This window comes from Periophthalmus magnuspinnatus, chromosome 18, assembly GCF_009829125.3.
Source record: "Periophthalmus magnuspinnatus isolate fPerMag1 chromosome 18, fPerMag1.2.pri, whole genome shotgun sequence".
Lineage (NCBI taxonomy): Eukaryota > Metazoa > Chordata > Actinopteri > Gobiiformes > Gobiidae > Periophthalmus > Periophthalmus magnuspinnatus.
Genome location: NC_047143.1, coordinates 11783444 through 11800684, shown reverse-complemented (window position 1 = coordinate 11800684; position 17241 = coordinate 11783444). Strand labels below are relative to the sequence as shown.

The 17241-nt window shown below is 39.7% G+C and overlaps 1 protein-coding gene across 1 annotated transcript in view; it reads right to left on the bottom strand.

The window, feature by feature from the left end:
- Positions 1-17241, bottom strand: part of dnah2 (dynein, axonemal, heavy chain 2) — a 130282-nt gene that overhangs the window by 26861 nt on the left and 86180 nt on the right. Inside the window, exons 58-69 of the mRNA XM_055228976.1 lie at positions 14745-14861; positions 14091-14232; positions 12591-12760; positions 8804-8920; positions 7797-7961; positions 6912-7034; positions 6671-6819; positions 5483-5549; positions 5256-5406; positions 3942-4090; positions 3107-3240; positions 1911-2055 (exon numbers count right to left, since the gene is read on the bottom strand). Coding sequence (XP_055084951.1) covers positions 1911-2055; positions 3107-3240; positions 3942-4090; positions 5256-5406; positions 5483-5549; positions 6671-6819; positions 6912-7034; positions 7797-7961; positions 8804-8920; positions 12591-12760; positions 14091-14232; positions 14745-14861 — 1629 coding nt within the window. The remainder of the gene's footprint in view (positions 1-1910; positions 2056-3106; positions 3241-3941; positions 4091-5255; positions 5407-5482; positions 5550-6670; positions 6820-6911; positions 7035-7796; positions 7962-8803; positions 8921-12590; positions 12761-14090; positions 14233-14744; positions 14862-17241) is intronic.

The following is a 17241-nucleotide window of genomic DNA, read 5'->3' as shown; positions in this document are numbered from 1 at the left end:
TGTCATATGTCTATTGATACTTTGCAGTGACATCACACTGGGGGGAAGTACATGTATGTTTATGGAGGAATGTTTAGCAGTTAACATGGTCACACAACACACACATTAGCAAACACACCCTGGTAAGTGTTTTAGATTGAAATCAAGCATCAATTTGATTCAGATGAGACCATAGTTTCATTTGCTGTGACCTCTCTTTTCACTTGTATCCCCACATCAGTAGCAGTGGAGGCAGCAAAGAGGAGGCTGCTGCAGGATACTAAGCTAAAAGAGAGATCTGCAAACTGCTGGAAATGTGTCTAAATACCACATATTTCCAGTTTAGAGGGAACTTCTACAGGCAAATCCACGGTTGTGCCATGGGCTCACCGGTCTCTCCTATTATGGCTAACTTATACATGGAACAATTTGAACAGGAGGCATTGGCCTCATTTCCAGGCATTCCACACACACATTGGTATCAAAAGGTGGACGACAACTGGACTAAAATCAAAATTTAAGATCTGGAACCCTTTACTGCATATATTAATGCTGTGGATCCAAACATCAAGTTCATACGGGAAGAGGCCAAGGAGAACAAACTGGCCTTCTTAGATTGTGCAGTAACTATAGGAGAGGACCGATGTCTCCAGGTAGGTCTTCAAGAAACCCACACACACTGACCAATACCTGCGGTTTGATTCACACCATCCATTGCAGCACAAATTCTGAGTTATCCATACTCTACAAAACAGAGCTCAAGTGGTGCCCACAAACACAGAGGGAAAAGTGAAGGAGGAACTACACATGGAGAAAGCCCTCTCGACTTGTGGATATCCAAAGTGGGCCTTCAATAGATCTAAGGGGAGGACAACAAGGAATCTGAAGTTAGAAGGAAAGCTGTAACTATTCCTTACACAGCGGATGTGTCTGAAAAATCTCAGAGAATTTTCAGACAGTACGAGATTTGTGTCTTTTTCAAATCTACATACACTTTAAGGCAAAGTCAACCCCAAGCCACAAACAAAGTAATGGGGTCTACTCCATTAGAGAAACTAAGCAGCCACTCCACAAGAGGATGTACCAACACCAGCGTACATCTCCATCTGCCCCTAACCACTCCTTTGAAGATAGTGAAGTTCAGATCTTAGCCAGAGAGAAGAAATGGTTTGAGAGGGGAGTTAAGGAAGCTATTTTTGTTAGGAAAGACAATCCTTCCTTAAACAGGAATAGGGGCCTTAGACATCATCTATCCTCCATCTATAACTCCATCCTCAAACCCAAACAAGGGAACAATAGCAGGGTTGTTAAAGGCTGAATAGGGTGATTTCAGCTGAAACTGGAGACAATAGCTGTTTACAATTTCAGTGTAGTTACCCCTCCCTCCAGATAGATATAAGGCAGTGTCCAGCAGTAATCTGACCAGAACTGAAGAAGCAGTTTGGATGAGCAGCGAAATGTCTTCACTCCTACAACGATTTGTCCAGTTGACAGATTTAAACTTTGTCTTTTGCTATGTTTTAGATTGTGTTATGTAAATCCTTTTCGTATTTTTTCTTGGTTTTCCGACAATTTCAGGAGCTTGTGATCAATATGATATGAATATGATCAAGCATTGAATAACTAACTGAAAAATTGTTGACTAATGTTAGCTTACTTGTTACTGTAATGTTATTTGAGAGGAACTTGTTTAAAAGCTCAAATCAGCTCACCCGTTGTAGTTTCAGTTAAGTCAGTTCTTTATGGTCAGATTTTGTTAAACTCAGATTAAAGTCTAACTTCAGTAACAGAGCTCCTGACAGCAGTGCGCCTCTAGTTAGCTTGACGCATGAAGGGAATGTTGATGAAATCACCTTTTAGTATCAATAATGTAAATGATTTCTTTTCATTGAATATGAGATGTTTTGAATACATGTACTCCTATGACAGACCTCTCTGGCAGAGTCGATGGCAACCTCGGTGGTCTCACTAGTCACCAGCTGCTCAGAGACCTCTGTGGCAGTCACTTTAGATGTCTGCAGAGTGTTGACCAGCTGCACGTCGTCCAGCAAAGAGCCGGATGCCTCGTTCAAAAGCCTGAGACAGCAATGGAGATATATATTCAGGGATCACTCATAGCATAGCTGCTAATCAAGAGTAAATAAATATTAATTAGAGTTTCAATATTAAACTCAATTGAATTGAAATTTGAATGGACGCAATTGGCAAATCACAAAGGCTGCAATTTTTTAAGTATTAGTGGTTTTCAGATTCTAGAATGTGATGATGTCATACTCCCAGATGGGAGTATTGCCATGAATTACCAAAAGGTAAATTCAGAAATGTTGAACCTGATAATGTCTATTAGTGACGTAGAAGTAGTGTTGTCATGATACTAAAATTTCAAACTCGATTTTAACACTAAGGAATAGACTCAATACTCAATACTGATTTGGATACCACGATAATAACAAAATTAAATTAAATTAAAAAAAAAACACTATTTAGACAATAAATAGCAATCATAGTACTTTCTTTTAAATTACCATGTGGCCTTATATTTGTGTAATACCTCAGTCGTCCAATTAAGTTCCATAGTGGTCCATGGGCATATAGTCTATATGGTTTTATACTTTTTCTGATAACGCTCAAGATCATTCTAAAGCTATTCAGGAAAAGTTCATTTCTGTCCTGTCAACGTGACTTTTTTAGTATCTAATTTCAATACTAGTTTTAGTATTGATTAGTATCTTATTTTTGATACTTTTACAACCCTAGTGACTAGACCCACAAACTTCTTGTGTTACAACAAAATTGCACTTTATCAGTATTAATTTTAGCTGACCCATCTATATTTAATATTATTGGCAAGCAGAATGTTGTGATGTTATCTGAAAACCAGCAATATAATTTCCTCATCAAACGAGCAATGTTTCCAGTCTTATTCTGCATAAAAACAGCTGACCTTGTAGTTTTAGATCTGTCCAAACATGTTCTGAAATGTGATTCTTAGATATTTTTCCCAAATTGTTCAGTCCTGCTATTAATAAGATAAAATATTGAGATTGTTGTTTCTATGCCAAAATATCTGTCTAAAAGCATTAGTAAATCAAAGTTAAAAAACAAGAGTAATGGTTGTCCTCAGAACCTTAAAATCTCATCCTCCAACTCCTGCAGGCTGCGTTTGCCTGAGGCAATGCTGATCACTAAAGAGTCCTTCTGTTCCTCCAGCTCTGGACGCTCTTTTCGAACCACAATACCCAGCAGCTGAGCCTCCAAACCCTGCCCACACATGTGGAGTGGTTAGAGATTAAATGAGAACAAACTAATCAAATTTTAAAATGATATAGGTGGAAAGTCACTTGCATGATTCCATGGAAATGAAAAGTTAAAACCATACTTCAGAACATTCTCCCTGGAGATAAATCAGTTTTATCTCATACAATGGAAGATTATAGCCAAAGGAACAACATTTCCATGGAAGCAAGCAGGAGGAGGAGCTAAATAACAGTCAGGTTTGAGGAGAAGCAAGCCCACTCACAGTAAGGTTGCGTGTTTTTATTCTGTACACTAAAAAAATGAAATAAAAAAACAAACAAACAAACAAACAAAAAAACAACAACATGCTTTTAGCTTAGCCAGCATTTTGGCAAAAAAGTTGCACACTGTGGGTTTAATCAAGATCAACATGTAATCGATAATCATTAAATCTATCAATAATATACTTGGATCTATAGCCAATCCTCTTTCAGTAAAGTATGTGGTTTGGAGATGAGTTCATACATTTGAGGAAGAAATTTGACTATTTTTGTGATAAATGACAATGATCTTTCTTGTTTATGTTCAGCAAATTAATACTGAAAGACTTTTTTTTTTTTTTTGCTTTATTAAAAACAAATAAAACTAACAACAAAAAAATGGTGATCTATCATATTGCCCAGCCCTAAACAAACTTCACATTCTTTTTGTGTTTTTAGACACACCTGTTCTTTGACAGCAAAGTTTACAATGGTGGTCTTTGTTGAAGTCTCAGGGGTGTAGTGTGGGTTGGACAGTTTGGTGGCAATGTAGAAACGAAAGTCAGGGTTATATTCGATCTCTTTGTCACCTAACTTCATCAGTAACCTTCCACCTGTAATAGTTTGAGCAAATGATCAGGAGAGGGAGAAAAGAAACATTGTGAAACATTGTACAGAGTCATAACATCGGCACATAAGCTTCATTCACACACGCATCCTGACCCAGAAATTTACCTGCATTTTGCCAGGACAGGGTCCAAACAGGTGTGTGCAAAGTCAGAACAGATTTCCCTGCATTTCTTATGTGTGAATAAATCCTTGGTTACAAGTTTAGTTTCCTTGGTTACATTCCATTCTCATTCAGTTTAAATGATGCAAAGTGTAGAGAGTCAAATGCCAGCTTAAAGTGCATGTGACAGGTTAGACTACACATTTCACTTTTAAAACATAGTTATCATTATTATTTTCTAGTTTTGTAATTTTGGCCAAATTTATCATTTTATTTCAATTTATTTCCTTTTTGGACATGGGCAGCAGATATGACATATGCAGGGTCAAAATTGCACAATACATATTACTAGACAAATAAAAAATAAAGACAACACCTTTATTTTGTTAAACAAATGTTAAGACTGTCAGAAACATACCTTCCTTATGCGTAAACTGTCTCTACATTGAGGATGGACTTAATGACACTGGATGACATTGGTAGAGGCTCACTGCTAGTACCAACTTTTTGTTTACTACTTTTCCTCACAAATTGCCACTTAACTGATGTAAAAGTTGTGACATTTTTTTGTATCCAGTGTTCAGTTGATGTGCCTATCAAGTTAATGTGCCTATCAAGTTAATGTGCCAAGATGCTTGGTTTTAGCTTGGTGCTAGCTAAATAGTCAGGTGCAGAGGAACAATTGGTCATGAAAAGGAATAATGTTTAGGAACAGGGTTATAAATTATGTTTACGGTTATTATTAACAAATGGTTAAGGTTTGGATTAGGAAATGGTTAATGTTTGGAACAGTTAAAAAGTTGCCTCTGTTTCTCCAGACCAAACTAACTGACATTTTTTCAGAAATTACAGTGTCCTGTATTATAATTCAAATATGGAGTAAATTAAGATAAATGCGTGCATATCTTTTTGACAAGCTAGTTTTTTTAGGCAGAGCTGTCAATTTGATGTTCTTTGATCACCTTGACAAGGCACATCAACATGGCAGAACATTGGCAATTTTACTGGGAACTATGAGTGAATGGGGCTTAAGTTTTAGTGTTACAAACCTATCCGGGTCAAAGACTTGTTGAGGATAGGGTTTAGAGAAGGGTCCAAATCATCCTGAACATTCTGCAGTAGGACTGGGTTTCCAAACTGGATGGCATTCTCCAGAACCCGCAGGTAGTCTGGCATCTGGAAGTCTATGATTTTCAAACCCTGTATACAGGAAGGATAATCAGTAATACACAACACTAATTATTTTTCAAAAATATATTTGAAGTCTATGACATACCTTTTTCAGTTCCATGTTCTTAATCCAGTTCAGAGCCTGACCTTGTGGATCAACCATCAGCGGCCATCTTGAAAGAACAGATGGTAACAGATGGGGAACACAATTAAAAATGCATTGGAGAAAACACCATGTTGTGTGCCTCTGACAGGTTAGAGTCAGGTTAGACTGTCCACTTTACAAAAACACAGTTAAGAACTACAGAATTATATTTAAGATTTTGCTAAAAATGTCACATAAGTTAAGAGCTTTGTAAAAGGACACTATACGTGAGAATGCCACAAAAAGTAGCTTAACACAGTAGCACCAAACAAAACTCAAATGAGCTTCTCTGAAGCCATTAAAAAAAAAAAAAAAAAACTCCCGGTGAGTAAATGCAAGCTCATGTACAAATAAGACATTTAACCAATTGATGCAGACTTTGTCCTAAAATGGCACAGTTTCAGAGCACTTCAGATTATATGATCTTCTGCTGGCCATTCTTTCCAATCAGACTTGTGAATGTGGGAAATTACACTTCCGCCAGCAATGGTAGCTTTGATGAGGGAATCCAGCACTTCATCTCCTCTAATGGCCAGCTGCAAGTGGCATGGAGTAATACGCTTCACTTTGAGATCCTTTTCCTGCCAATTCGGCTGTAAGGTACTCAAGAGTAGCCGTACTGTACATGGTTGCAGTAGCTCCCACTCTGACATGGCTTGTGGTCCTAGACTTGAGGTGTCTGTGGATATGGCCCACTGCTCTTTCTGGAGTCCTGCCTTTCCACCAGCCATGTTTAAAATTCTTTGTGGCTTATGGACACTAAAGCGAAAACCTGATGTAGCCTACTTTGAGCACCGAGTGTCAGTTTAAACTACTAAAGTAAAATTTCACTTAGCGATTGGAAATTCAATTCAATTCAATTACAAATTGAGAAATAAAAGTATAATATACCTTTCTTTTGTTAAAGTAACCTTTAAAAAATCAGAAAAAATGTGTTTCTTAGGTGGAAATTGCGGCTAATTTCTGGACAAATTCTCCTTCCCATGAACTGAATTTTCAACATATTTTTCAGGTTTTCTTTGCAAATGGTTTGATTGGTGGAAGACTATTATTTATATTTACAACAGGAATTATGACAGTAAATTATGTCAGAATTAGAGGATCATAAAAACCTGCAATGGACACTTTAAAGGCTATAATAATTCATACCGATTTCCCCGAGTGACAATAACCCCATTCTCAGTGGAGAAAGCATCGGAGGGCAGCCCCTGAATGTTCCAGTCCCGTACGGCTGTGGGCTTGGACAAGAAAACAGCAAAACTAAAGCCAGGAGAGCAGGGAATTTCCAAGTTCCAAATCTGCAAAAAAACAAACAAAAAACAAACCAATATTAATGTCAGAAAGCAGACAGAATAAACAAAGGTTTAGAAAATAAAGAAACAAGCCTGACCTCCTTCAACCAGATGCCCTGCAGTTCATCTCTGTAGTTTGATAAAAATGGACCCATGTAGGAAAGGAAGGAGGCAGCGAGTAAACTGTCTCCTATGAGATACCCTATGCACTTCTCCAGCCCCTGTGGAAAAGACAAAGAAGAAGAATACTTATACTGCAGCTCCACTACCACTCTACTACTATTATTTCTATTACTACTATATTTCCCTACAATATTTTTAGTTACAATACAATTTATTTTCTTTGCAATAATGCTCTTTATCTTCTTGTAATGGTATTCCATTTGGCAACTCTCAATTAACATACTGTAGTGGATACAGTGTGGTAACTGAGACAATGAATGAAACAAGGTATGCATTTTACAACCCTGTTTCTATACTTGTAACATGAATATATATGTCCCTCATTCCTCCAGCAGTGGTCAATACCATACTTCCATGTAATTAGTAGATACAGTGTTCGATACTAAAGTGATCACTTAGCACTTAGCAACTTGGCTTGTCCAAAAAGATTTTGGAAGACCGGAGCCAGTATCCTGTGTTTTTTCTTACAACCGCTAGTATTAGCCTGCAAAAATCATCAATTTTGAATAATCAAGACGGTATCAGCTGCATTGTAAATACAGTTCTTAGGGTCAAATGAGACTGCTGTGTACTGTTTGCATCTAATTATAAAGCGTTTTTGTTATCATCCGTGAACCATGCATTAACACTGGTATGGTGTTAGCATGCTAGTTGTTGTTAGCAGTGGTGTGAGGGCAAGAATAAACGGGTTTTGTTTTTTATATTTTTTCCCAAAAAAATACTGCTTTTGGATCACTTTTTTTTGTCTTTGTCTAAGATGAAGATGAGGACAGCATGCATAGTATATGTGTGAAGCGTACAGTGGCTCTCTCCTCCCAGCGGATTCTCTCTCCTGCCAGCCCTGTCACCAGTTTGTCTGCACGGTCCAATTTCACCACCATGTCCTCGGATTTCTTCCTCAAGTTCTCCTTCATGGTCAGCTTCTCTGCATGCTGTTTCTTCAATTCATCCAGCTCATCTGCCACCTTGGACAAGGACCCATACAGAGATACAAGAATGATTTTTATGCACAAAATATATTACAAATACTTCCTAAACAACCATTTTATGGAAAGGAATCAATAGCGCTGAATCCTATTGAATCCTGTGTGTATTACAGAAGGAAATAAGTAAAGAGCAGTGTATGGGGAAAATTTGTGACGTTTTGAATACAGATTCAATCGAAATACAACATTTAGTACATACATAAAATACAATTCTGCATAATCTGTTTCCTTAAAAAAATAAGTATAGTTAAAAGTTTCATTTATATGGTCAATAAAATAAGTAAATTACTCAGTCTTGTTTAGATAGTGAAACAAGGGAACATATATTAAATCCAGTCAGAAAATTCTTGAAACTAATAAAAAATAAAATCTTAAAACTAAATAAAACTTAAAGTGCCTGTACCCAATTTGTCCCATGTATTTTAGCAAAATGTGTCTTGCCCCAGTACAAATATATAGTATAAGCAGCTCTAGATGTCAAAAGATGTCCGCTGTGCATTGTGTGTAACTAGTTATGAAGCCTTTTACTGACCGATATTTAGGAAGTGTGTGTTAGTTGTTAGTTGTTGCTTTACTGTCATGGCAAAACTCCACTCTGGTCTCTGAAAGTTGTGAAAAGTGCTTATAAACTCATTGCGGTGAATAACTATTGCAAAAGCTGAGCGAGGAGTAAGTTTGGACCACTGCAAACTGTTTAATATGAACTAATTCTATTTTTCACATTTTTAAGACAGTAAAAATCTTTAATGAGTCAAAAGTGCAGTGCAAACATTGTGCAAATTGCAACTTGCTGAATATGACAATATTGCAGACTGACTCACCTCCTTTAGTTTATTCTGTGCCTCAGCCAGAGCGGCCTGTTTCTCCCTCAGCTGGGACATGGCTGCTTTTAACTGGGCTCGCTTAGGCTCCACCACCCTGTATATGCGTCCGTAAACCTGGGGGAAAGGGCGTTAGACCAGAGTTCTTTTGAGTCATTTTTGCACTGTAATGCAGTATCGGGTTCTATAATTAAACATTGAGCAATTAAGGATTCTTTGGTAGTATTTGCCCCTATCAGACTGTAGATGTTTAGACCTTGTTTATGGTTAATATCTGGCAATATTTACGTGCATAAATCTGATCATTATTAATGATGTTCTGATCATTACTGAAATAAAATGAGTTACCTAATTTCAGTCAAATTAACTAAGGTGAAAATATAAAAAGTCATAGCATTATTCAATCACAAAATCATTAAAGGACTTTAAATGTGGCATGTTTCTGGCTAATTACCGTACGCTAATTAATCATATGGTTAAACATGTGAATGTAATGATATCCACATTTTTTGGTACAATATTTCATGATAGCAAAATAAGAATTTTAAATCTGTCAACTGGACAAATCGTTGTAGGAGTGAAGACGCTACTCATCCAAGCTGCTTCTTCAGTTCCGGTCAGGCTGCTGGTGAACACTGCCTTATATCTTTCTGAAGGGAGGGGCTAACTACACTGAAACTGTAAACAGCTATTGTCTCCAGTTTCCAGCCTCCTGACCAACACCTGCTGTTTGGTTCACACCATCCACTGCAGCACAAACTCGGAGTTATCCGTACTCTACAACACAGAGCTCAAGTGATACCCACCAACACAGAAGGAAAAGTGAAGGAGGAGCAACACGTGGAGAAAGCCCTCTCTGCTTGTGGATATCCAAAATGGGCCTTCAATAGATCTAAGATATCTAAGGTTAAGCGTAACTATTCCTTACGCAGCAGATGTGTCTGAAAAACTTCAGAGAATTTTCACACAGTACGAGATTCCAGTCTTTTTCTAACTACAAACACTTTAAAACAAAAACTGGTCAACCCAAAAGACAAAACCCAGAGCCATAAACAAAGTAAGAGCAGTCTACTCCATTTAATGTAGTGAAGAGTGCAGTGGGCGGTACATTGGAAAGACTAAGCAGCCATTCCATAAGAGGATGTATCAACACCAGTGTAAAAGCTGCTCTGGACCCCAGTCCCCATACATCTCCATCTCAAAGCCACTAACCACTCCTTTAAGGTTACCACATTTACATTTCTGTTATAAGACATTTAATTAAGTGCTTTAGCCACTTATACAATGACAATTACAAAAATCTTGCGCATGACCTGTGTAGTATGTTAATGCTATTGGAAGTATAAATATTTAATTTTAACTATGGCAAAACATGAGCTTCCAACCAAACCAAGCCAACTGCAAACTCCAATATTGAAAACACACTCAACATTTTTATTATAAAGCTCTGACTTGTATTATGAGTATAAGCCATTGTGTGAAGCTTTTGCTGTGCACTGAGTGAGATTGTCCTACTGTGTCTGGGAGACAGTCCGTTAACTCTTTTTCAGTATATGACACGATCATTTGATTTTTACAACTCATAAACTATTGACAGTTTTCAATGACCAATACACACTGAGAGGAATCTGTATCTGCACACCCAGCTGCTCTATTACTGTACATTTACATATCATATCAAAACACAATATATAATGTGTATTTGTATATAAAATATATTCAAAACAAGTGATATGGGTCAAAATAATTGATTGATTGATCCAGTCCATCAAATCATAAGATCCTCTGCTTCTGAGTCCATCATGAGATCTTCACTCAGTTCCACGAACCGCTCCGGGTCCGAGATGCCTCTAGTTTAACTTGTACAAACATCCACAGTGTCCTCGGTCGCGTACTTCCTTTGTTTTGTCCGTTTCGTCATGTTTAAAATGCAAAACTGCTGCAAAACAGTGAGTAAAATTACGCAATTATGCGTGCGTAAAATTACGCGCGGATCTTTGCCCAAGGGCGGGCCGTCGGAACGTTAAGGGGTTAAACACTTAGAATCATTAGCGAGTCTTCACTCCACAGCCATGTCTCAATTCGCCAAATGCACCTTTTGAAGGGACCCTTCGAGGTACTCCTCAAAGTGTGGTTTCAAGCTTCCGGTCGAGAGTGTGTCCTCCTCAGTGTAGCCGCCATCTTGCTGAAGTGGGACAGGCCTAAACCAGGGACCGCACTTCCACCGCTGTTTTTGAACGTACGATACGTACATTACGTACGTTATTTTTAATGATTTATTATTTAATAGAAGAAAAGTCAAGATGTCGTCGTCACAGCCGTTTCTTTTTGTTTAGATTGAATATCAATAGGCAAATATAAGTTTCAAGTGATTTTTTTCTCAATTGTAGCTACTTCATAACTTTAACAACATATACCTTGTGAAAACGTAATAACAAAGACAGAGGTAACAATATAATTTTTACATTCATACTCTATAAACCAGAGAACACTGATTAGTTGTACATATAGTGGGATATTGCAGTTTAACATTCGGTATTTTGGCCAGTTGCTACACCACTTTAATAACAGTAGAGGGCGCTGTTTCCCTTCTATGCCGTGCTAGTTCTTTTCATATTATTATTGTGAAGTATTTTCTAGCAGTGCAGCGCTACATCAAACTAGTATCTTGACTTACTAACACTAAGGTAAAAGACACGTGCCCACGAGGGGCACAGACGTATGGAATGTACCGGAACACATAAAGATTTTGTGCACGTCTCAGGACTCTCTTCTGTCCTTTCTGGAGAGTCCGTTGCTTCATTGTTCACATCACCTGTGTGGAACTCATTAAACCTTCTGACTTTATGTTTCAGTCTCTTGGTCTTTGACGCTTACAATAGAAACGAACATTCTTTCATTATTCTTATTGCAATAATAATTTCTCATGATGATAATGTCTTCTTATTGTCTAGCAATAACTGTACATTCCTTTATTCCATGTAACTCCCCTCCTTTTTAATCATCAAACACACGGCCTGTACTTATCTTTATTCAGATTTAACAGTTTCATGTCACACTGTTGTAGATGAGGTAAACCAGTACGAACATTTCAATGTGTATTGTGCAGCAGACTCCATTTTCTTCTCTTTTTTGCGTAGTTGAAGTGCGTGAAGTGTGCACGGATGCACGCTTCGGCCACGTCCGATCCATGGAAACGGTGGAAAGGGGAGGGCAGGTTTGTGGGCGCATTCAGTAGGGTGGGTTGAAATGGGACAGCCCTTGTCGCGCCGGAAATTACGTAACTGCCCTTCGACACACACTTCCAATCGTGATCTTAAGGCCAGTTTGGCGAATTGGGACACGGCCCACATCGGCCACATCGGCTAAAACTCTGGTAGCGGGACATGAGGATGCCTGTCAATGACGTTGATAAGCTGTGGAAATACGTATGTGAATCACATAATTGGCTGGAGCAGCGAGTCACCAGTCACACTCACTGACTCACATTGAAAAATAGCGCAGAATGAATTGTTGTGTGTTTATTTTATTTTCAATTCCGGTTAGATTTTTTTGTGCGCAGCACAGACTTTCTGTGCTCGGAGACCGTGTCAGCAGTGCGCAATTGCGCACGCACGCAGCTTAGAGGGAACAGTGGATATGACATCACTTTTCGGTTATTGTTACATTTCTATTTTCTATTGGGATATTTCCTTCAAAAAAAGGGATTCACCTAATGAGATATCCTGCCCGTTAGCTGAAATTCTGATATATTTCATGTCATGCAAACAACCTACATAGATCTTACCTCCATGGCTCTGACCCACATGGACAAGGACTTAGCAGCAAGTGACACTTTGCCAATGATGTCCGGCTCGAAGTCTGGCTGCTTACAGTACTGTCCAATCTTCTTCAGCACACGGTCTGAGATGTTGTCCTTATCAAAGTTCACCAGCGTCTTAATGAAGTTGCCCTCACCTGGGAAACATGAGTAAAGAATAACTTTATTGATAGAAATTATGCACAGACATCATTTTATTTGAAAAATGCCTCTCAGCATTCTGGTTGAGTGGCACTGAGGCAGAACTATGGACAGCATAACTGACAAAATGTGTTTCGTTGCTTTTTTTTTTGGCTGTTTTTGTTCATGTAGCAGTTTTTTTTTTTACCTGGCTCATGCCAAATTGATATGTGTATCACTCTGAATCCCATTATCGAGCTGGGATGGATTTCACTGAAAGTGATCAGAAAATGTGTAATGTTATGATGATTATTTGAATGAAGTACATCTGTTGGCATCACCATGTTTTTTTAATTTTTTTTTTTTTAACTCAAATTAGCTTTATAAAGCAAAACAGAAACCGAAAGTAGTTTATCTGTTGTTGCTGTGATCATGCAGAGCCTAGCTAGTTTGTTAACTAACAATGGGGGGAGATAAAGAACACTTCAACCTCAACACACAGACACAGAAATATGATATTTAGAAAGGTTCTGTTCAACTATGTGAAATCCAAAACTCTGTATCAGGGACCCTGCGTGTAGACTACACTCCTAACTGTTAAATAGTTTTCTACTGTTGCAGAAAACCACTTAACAGTTAGCTCGTTTTAGATGTCAGGTACAAACTAAATATTTAACTGAGTTGTAAACTTTTATATTTGTCATTAAGCCGCACACTGCTGCCCCCGCAGCAGATGGATAGATGGACGGATTAAGCTGTAGCAGCTCTTTCACATTCTGTTTTGAGCTCTTACAGAAGAAAAAAGCCATTACTTACCATTGGCACTCAAATAATGTTGCCACTCATTCTAAAAATTTTTGGTGACATTCTGCATAACCTCTGTTAAAGGTTTATGGTACTGTTACTTTTTGGCAGGAAGGTCCACTACCTTTTTGTCTTCATGATGTCATTGCTTTGTCTGGAATGGTCCATCCACAGTATGGAATGTCTTTCATCCATTCAATTCCAGGTGTTTTTATAGGAAAGAAAGTCCCTTGAAAAGCTTTCCTACTCTGAGTGGTGTTGCCTCTCTACAGATCTGATCTGTAACTTGGCCTGACCATGCCATATTTATCCCCAGGTAAATAGATATGTAAAATTAATACTCCATACACTTTCACTAGAATCATTTCATACTGCACTACAGCTAAAAGGTAGCTGACACACGTACGCAAGGCAAGCTGACATATAGATAAAATATTGAAATAAATCTTAATAATAATTTTCTGAACTAAAGTGAACAACCCTGGATATTCTTTTGTCAGCCAAAACAAAGCCTTTTAAACAAACAGGCGGGTGTCCTCTCACCCAGCTGCCTCTTGGCCTCAGCCCATGTAGGCTCCTTCTCCAGCAGAGTCATAACTGCCTGCATCACCGTCTCCACCAACGCAGGAGGACGCCCGTACGACTTGATCTCTGTCATGTCCTTTTTGTTCAGAGACTCCAGGGCCTGAACACACAAGCAAAGACATTAACATATTAAGCTATGTTATGAAAAATCTAAAGTGTGATTTAAAGGTTATATATTATGCAAAATTGGCTCTTCTGAGCTTTAAGCACGAATGTGCGAATGCTGTTATGTTTGAGTAACCCTTTATTATTAGTCTGTTTACACACAAGCTCAAAATGCTCTATTCCAACTTATGATATCATGAAGCGGTAGTTTTCAAGTTAACAGTGACCTTTTACGTTTGTTCAGTAGAGATCGACAATTCCAGGGCTGAAATTGTCCAAATGATTCTAGTGAAAGTGTATGGTGTTTAAAAACACAGCATTCCTGTATCACCACATGACATCACAAGGTGGAACTGAGTGTTTTCTGTTAAGAAGAACTCACTAAATATACAAGGCGTGTGTTAAACATGTGTGAATGAAACAATACACAATCCAGGTATGTTTTTGATGAGGAAACAACATTATAACATATAAAATAAAATAATGAATAAAAAAATGAAAAGAGACCTTCATGGCCTCCTCCAGAGCAGGGAGTGCCTCATCCAAGTCTCTCTGTGCGTTGTCTGCCATGGCTTTACACTGCACTTCCTCTGCTGCTATCTTCTCACTGTTAGAGGTTACCGCCTGCAGATAGGAGAGGCGAGAGACTGTGACACTGACAAAAATGATCTTTCACAAAAATATACAAAGAGGTACTAGTAACAATTTTCCTGTTTGTTTTTGTGTGTAGGCAGCACAGTGGCTGAGTGGCAACACTCATGCCTCACAGCAAGAAGGTTTGGTTCAATCCCCGGGTTGCCCAGGCCTTTCTGTGTGGAGTTTTGCATGTTTCTCCCTTTTGTCTGGATGGGTTTCCTCCGGGTACTCCGGTTTCCCCCATCAACCAAAACATGAACGCCCTTCGAGACAACTGTTGCTGTGATTTTGGGCGTTACAAAAATAAAATGAATTGAATTGAACAAGCATTTTCATAAGTAAATAGGCACATTAAACTGTCAAATCAAATTATAGCAAACTTTTTCATTTCTCCTGTTGTCCATATTGAAGGGTATGACAAATAATAAAGCTTCTTAGGTGCATCACATCTACATATATACCCTTTGACACTGAAATCATAGACGTTTTGAATATTGTCATGTAACCACTATGTGTACACTGAATTCATGTATCCTTTGAATGCTGCACTCTTTTTAAGGTCATCTAATGGGCACCATGTTTATGCTAAAGTTTGAACAAGATGTACTAACACCGAAACTATGCACTCAGTATAATATTCCAATATTAAAGGAGGCATTGCAAGATGTGAGTTATGGGGGGCAGCCAGTTCTTTGCAGAAACTCCTTTCACAGAGATAAGGCGGCCGGACGAGACTCAAGGCCAAAAACAAATCGGTGCTGCCCGGAGAAGTGAACGAGGCTGGAAGGAGGAACCAATGCGTCAATCTACTCATCACAATATTTGCATATTCATGTTACATGTTACATTTTATTCTTTGGGGCCAGGGAAAAGCAGACAGACTGCCTGCTGCACAAAGGAGGGATAGATCATTTTGACCCCGGGTACTGTATTAGATTGTATCTGTCAGGGGAATAAACTTTTGAGATTTGAACTGATCGAATCCAGTCGTCATTTTGATAAGAACACGCCTAACAATATAAATCCTAATAATTGTAATGAAACAATTATTTGACTAATAGAAACTTTGCCGACTAAGACACCATTGGCAATTACAACCAAAGGACTACAACCCAAGTTACAACACAGCTTTTTCAAGTACAATTTATACTTGAAGGTGAAGGCAATCAAGCTGAGTAGTTTTACTTAAAATAATAAAATTACATACAGTGGGTCAAAATACAATACACTGTGTACAATTAGGGCTAAAGACTTTTTTGAGCCCCTCCCTGAACCGCCACCTTAACGTAGTGGAGGGGTTTGAGTGCCCGAATGATCCTGGGAGCTATGTTGTCAGGGGCTTCATGCCCCTGGTAGGGTCACCCATGGCAAACAGGTCCAGGGAGACGGGACAGACTAAGAGCAGTTCAGAAGCCCCTTATGAAAAGAGCACAATCAAGGCAAGCTACGTCGCCCGGACCGGCGTTACCGGGGCCCCACACTGGAGCCAGGCCTGGGGTGGGTGCTCGACAGCGAGCGCCTGGTGGCCGGGCCTTTCCAAACGGTGCCCGGCCGGGCTCAGCCCAAAGGAGTAACGTGGGGCCGTCCTCATGTGAACCCACCACCCGCAAGAGGATCCGTAAGGGGCCGGTGCATGAAGATCTGGGCGGCAGTCGAAGGCGGGGGCCTCGACGACCAGATCTCTGGACATGGAGACTGGCTCTGGGGACATGGAATGTCACCTCGCTGGGGGGGAAGGAGCCGGAGCTTGTGCGGGAGGTTGAGCGTTACTGACTAGATATAGTCGGCCTCACCTCCATGCACAGTGTGGGCTCTGGAACCCAACTTCTTGAGAGGGGCTGGACTCTCCATTTCTCTGGCGTTGCCCGCGGGGAGAGGCAGCAAGCTGGTGTGGGCTTGCTCATTGCCCCACAGCTCAGCCGCTTCGTGTTGGGGTTCACTCCGGTGAACGAGAGGGTCGCGTCCCTGCGCCTTCGGGTCGGGGACAGGTCTCTCACTGTTGTGTCGGCCTACGGGCCAAACAGCAGTGCAGAGTACCCGGCCTCCTTGGAGTCCCTGGGAGGGGTACTAGACAGTGCACCAACTGGGGACTCCATTGTTCTCCTGGGGGACTTCAACGCCCATGTGGGTAATGACAGTGACACCTGGAGGGGCGTGATTGGGAAGAACGGCCTCCCTGATCTGAACCCGAGTGGTGTTTTGTTATTGGACTTCCGTGCTAGTCACAGTTTGTCCATAACAAACACCATGTTCGAGCATAAGGGTGTCCATCGGTGCACATGGCACCAGGACACTCTAGGTTGGAGGTCGATGATCGGCTTTGTTGTCGTGTCATCTGATCTCCGACCACGTGTCTTGGACACTCGGC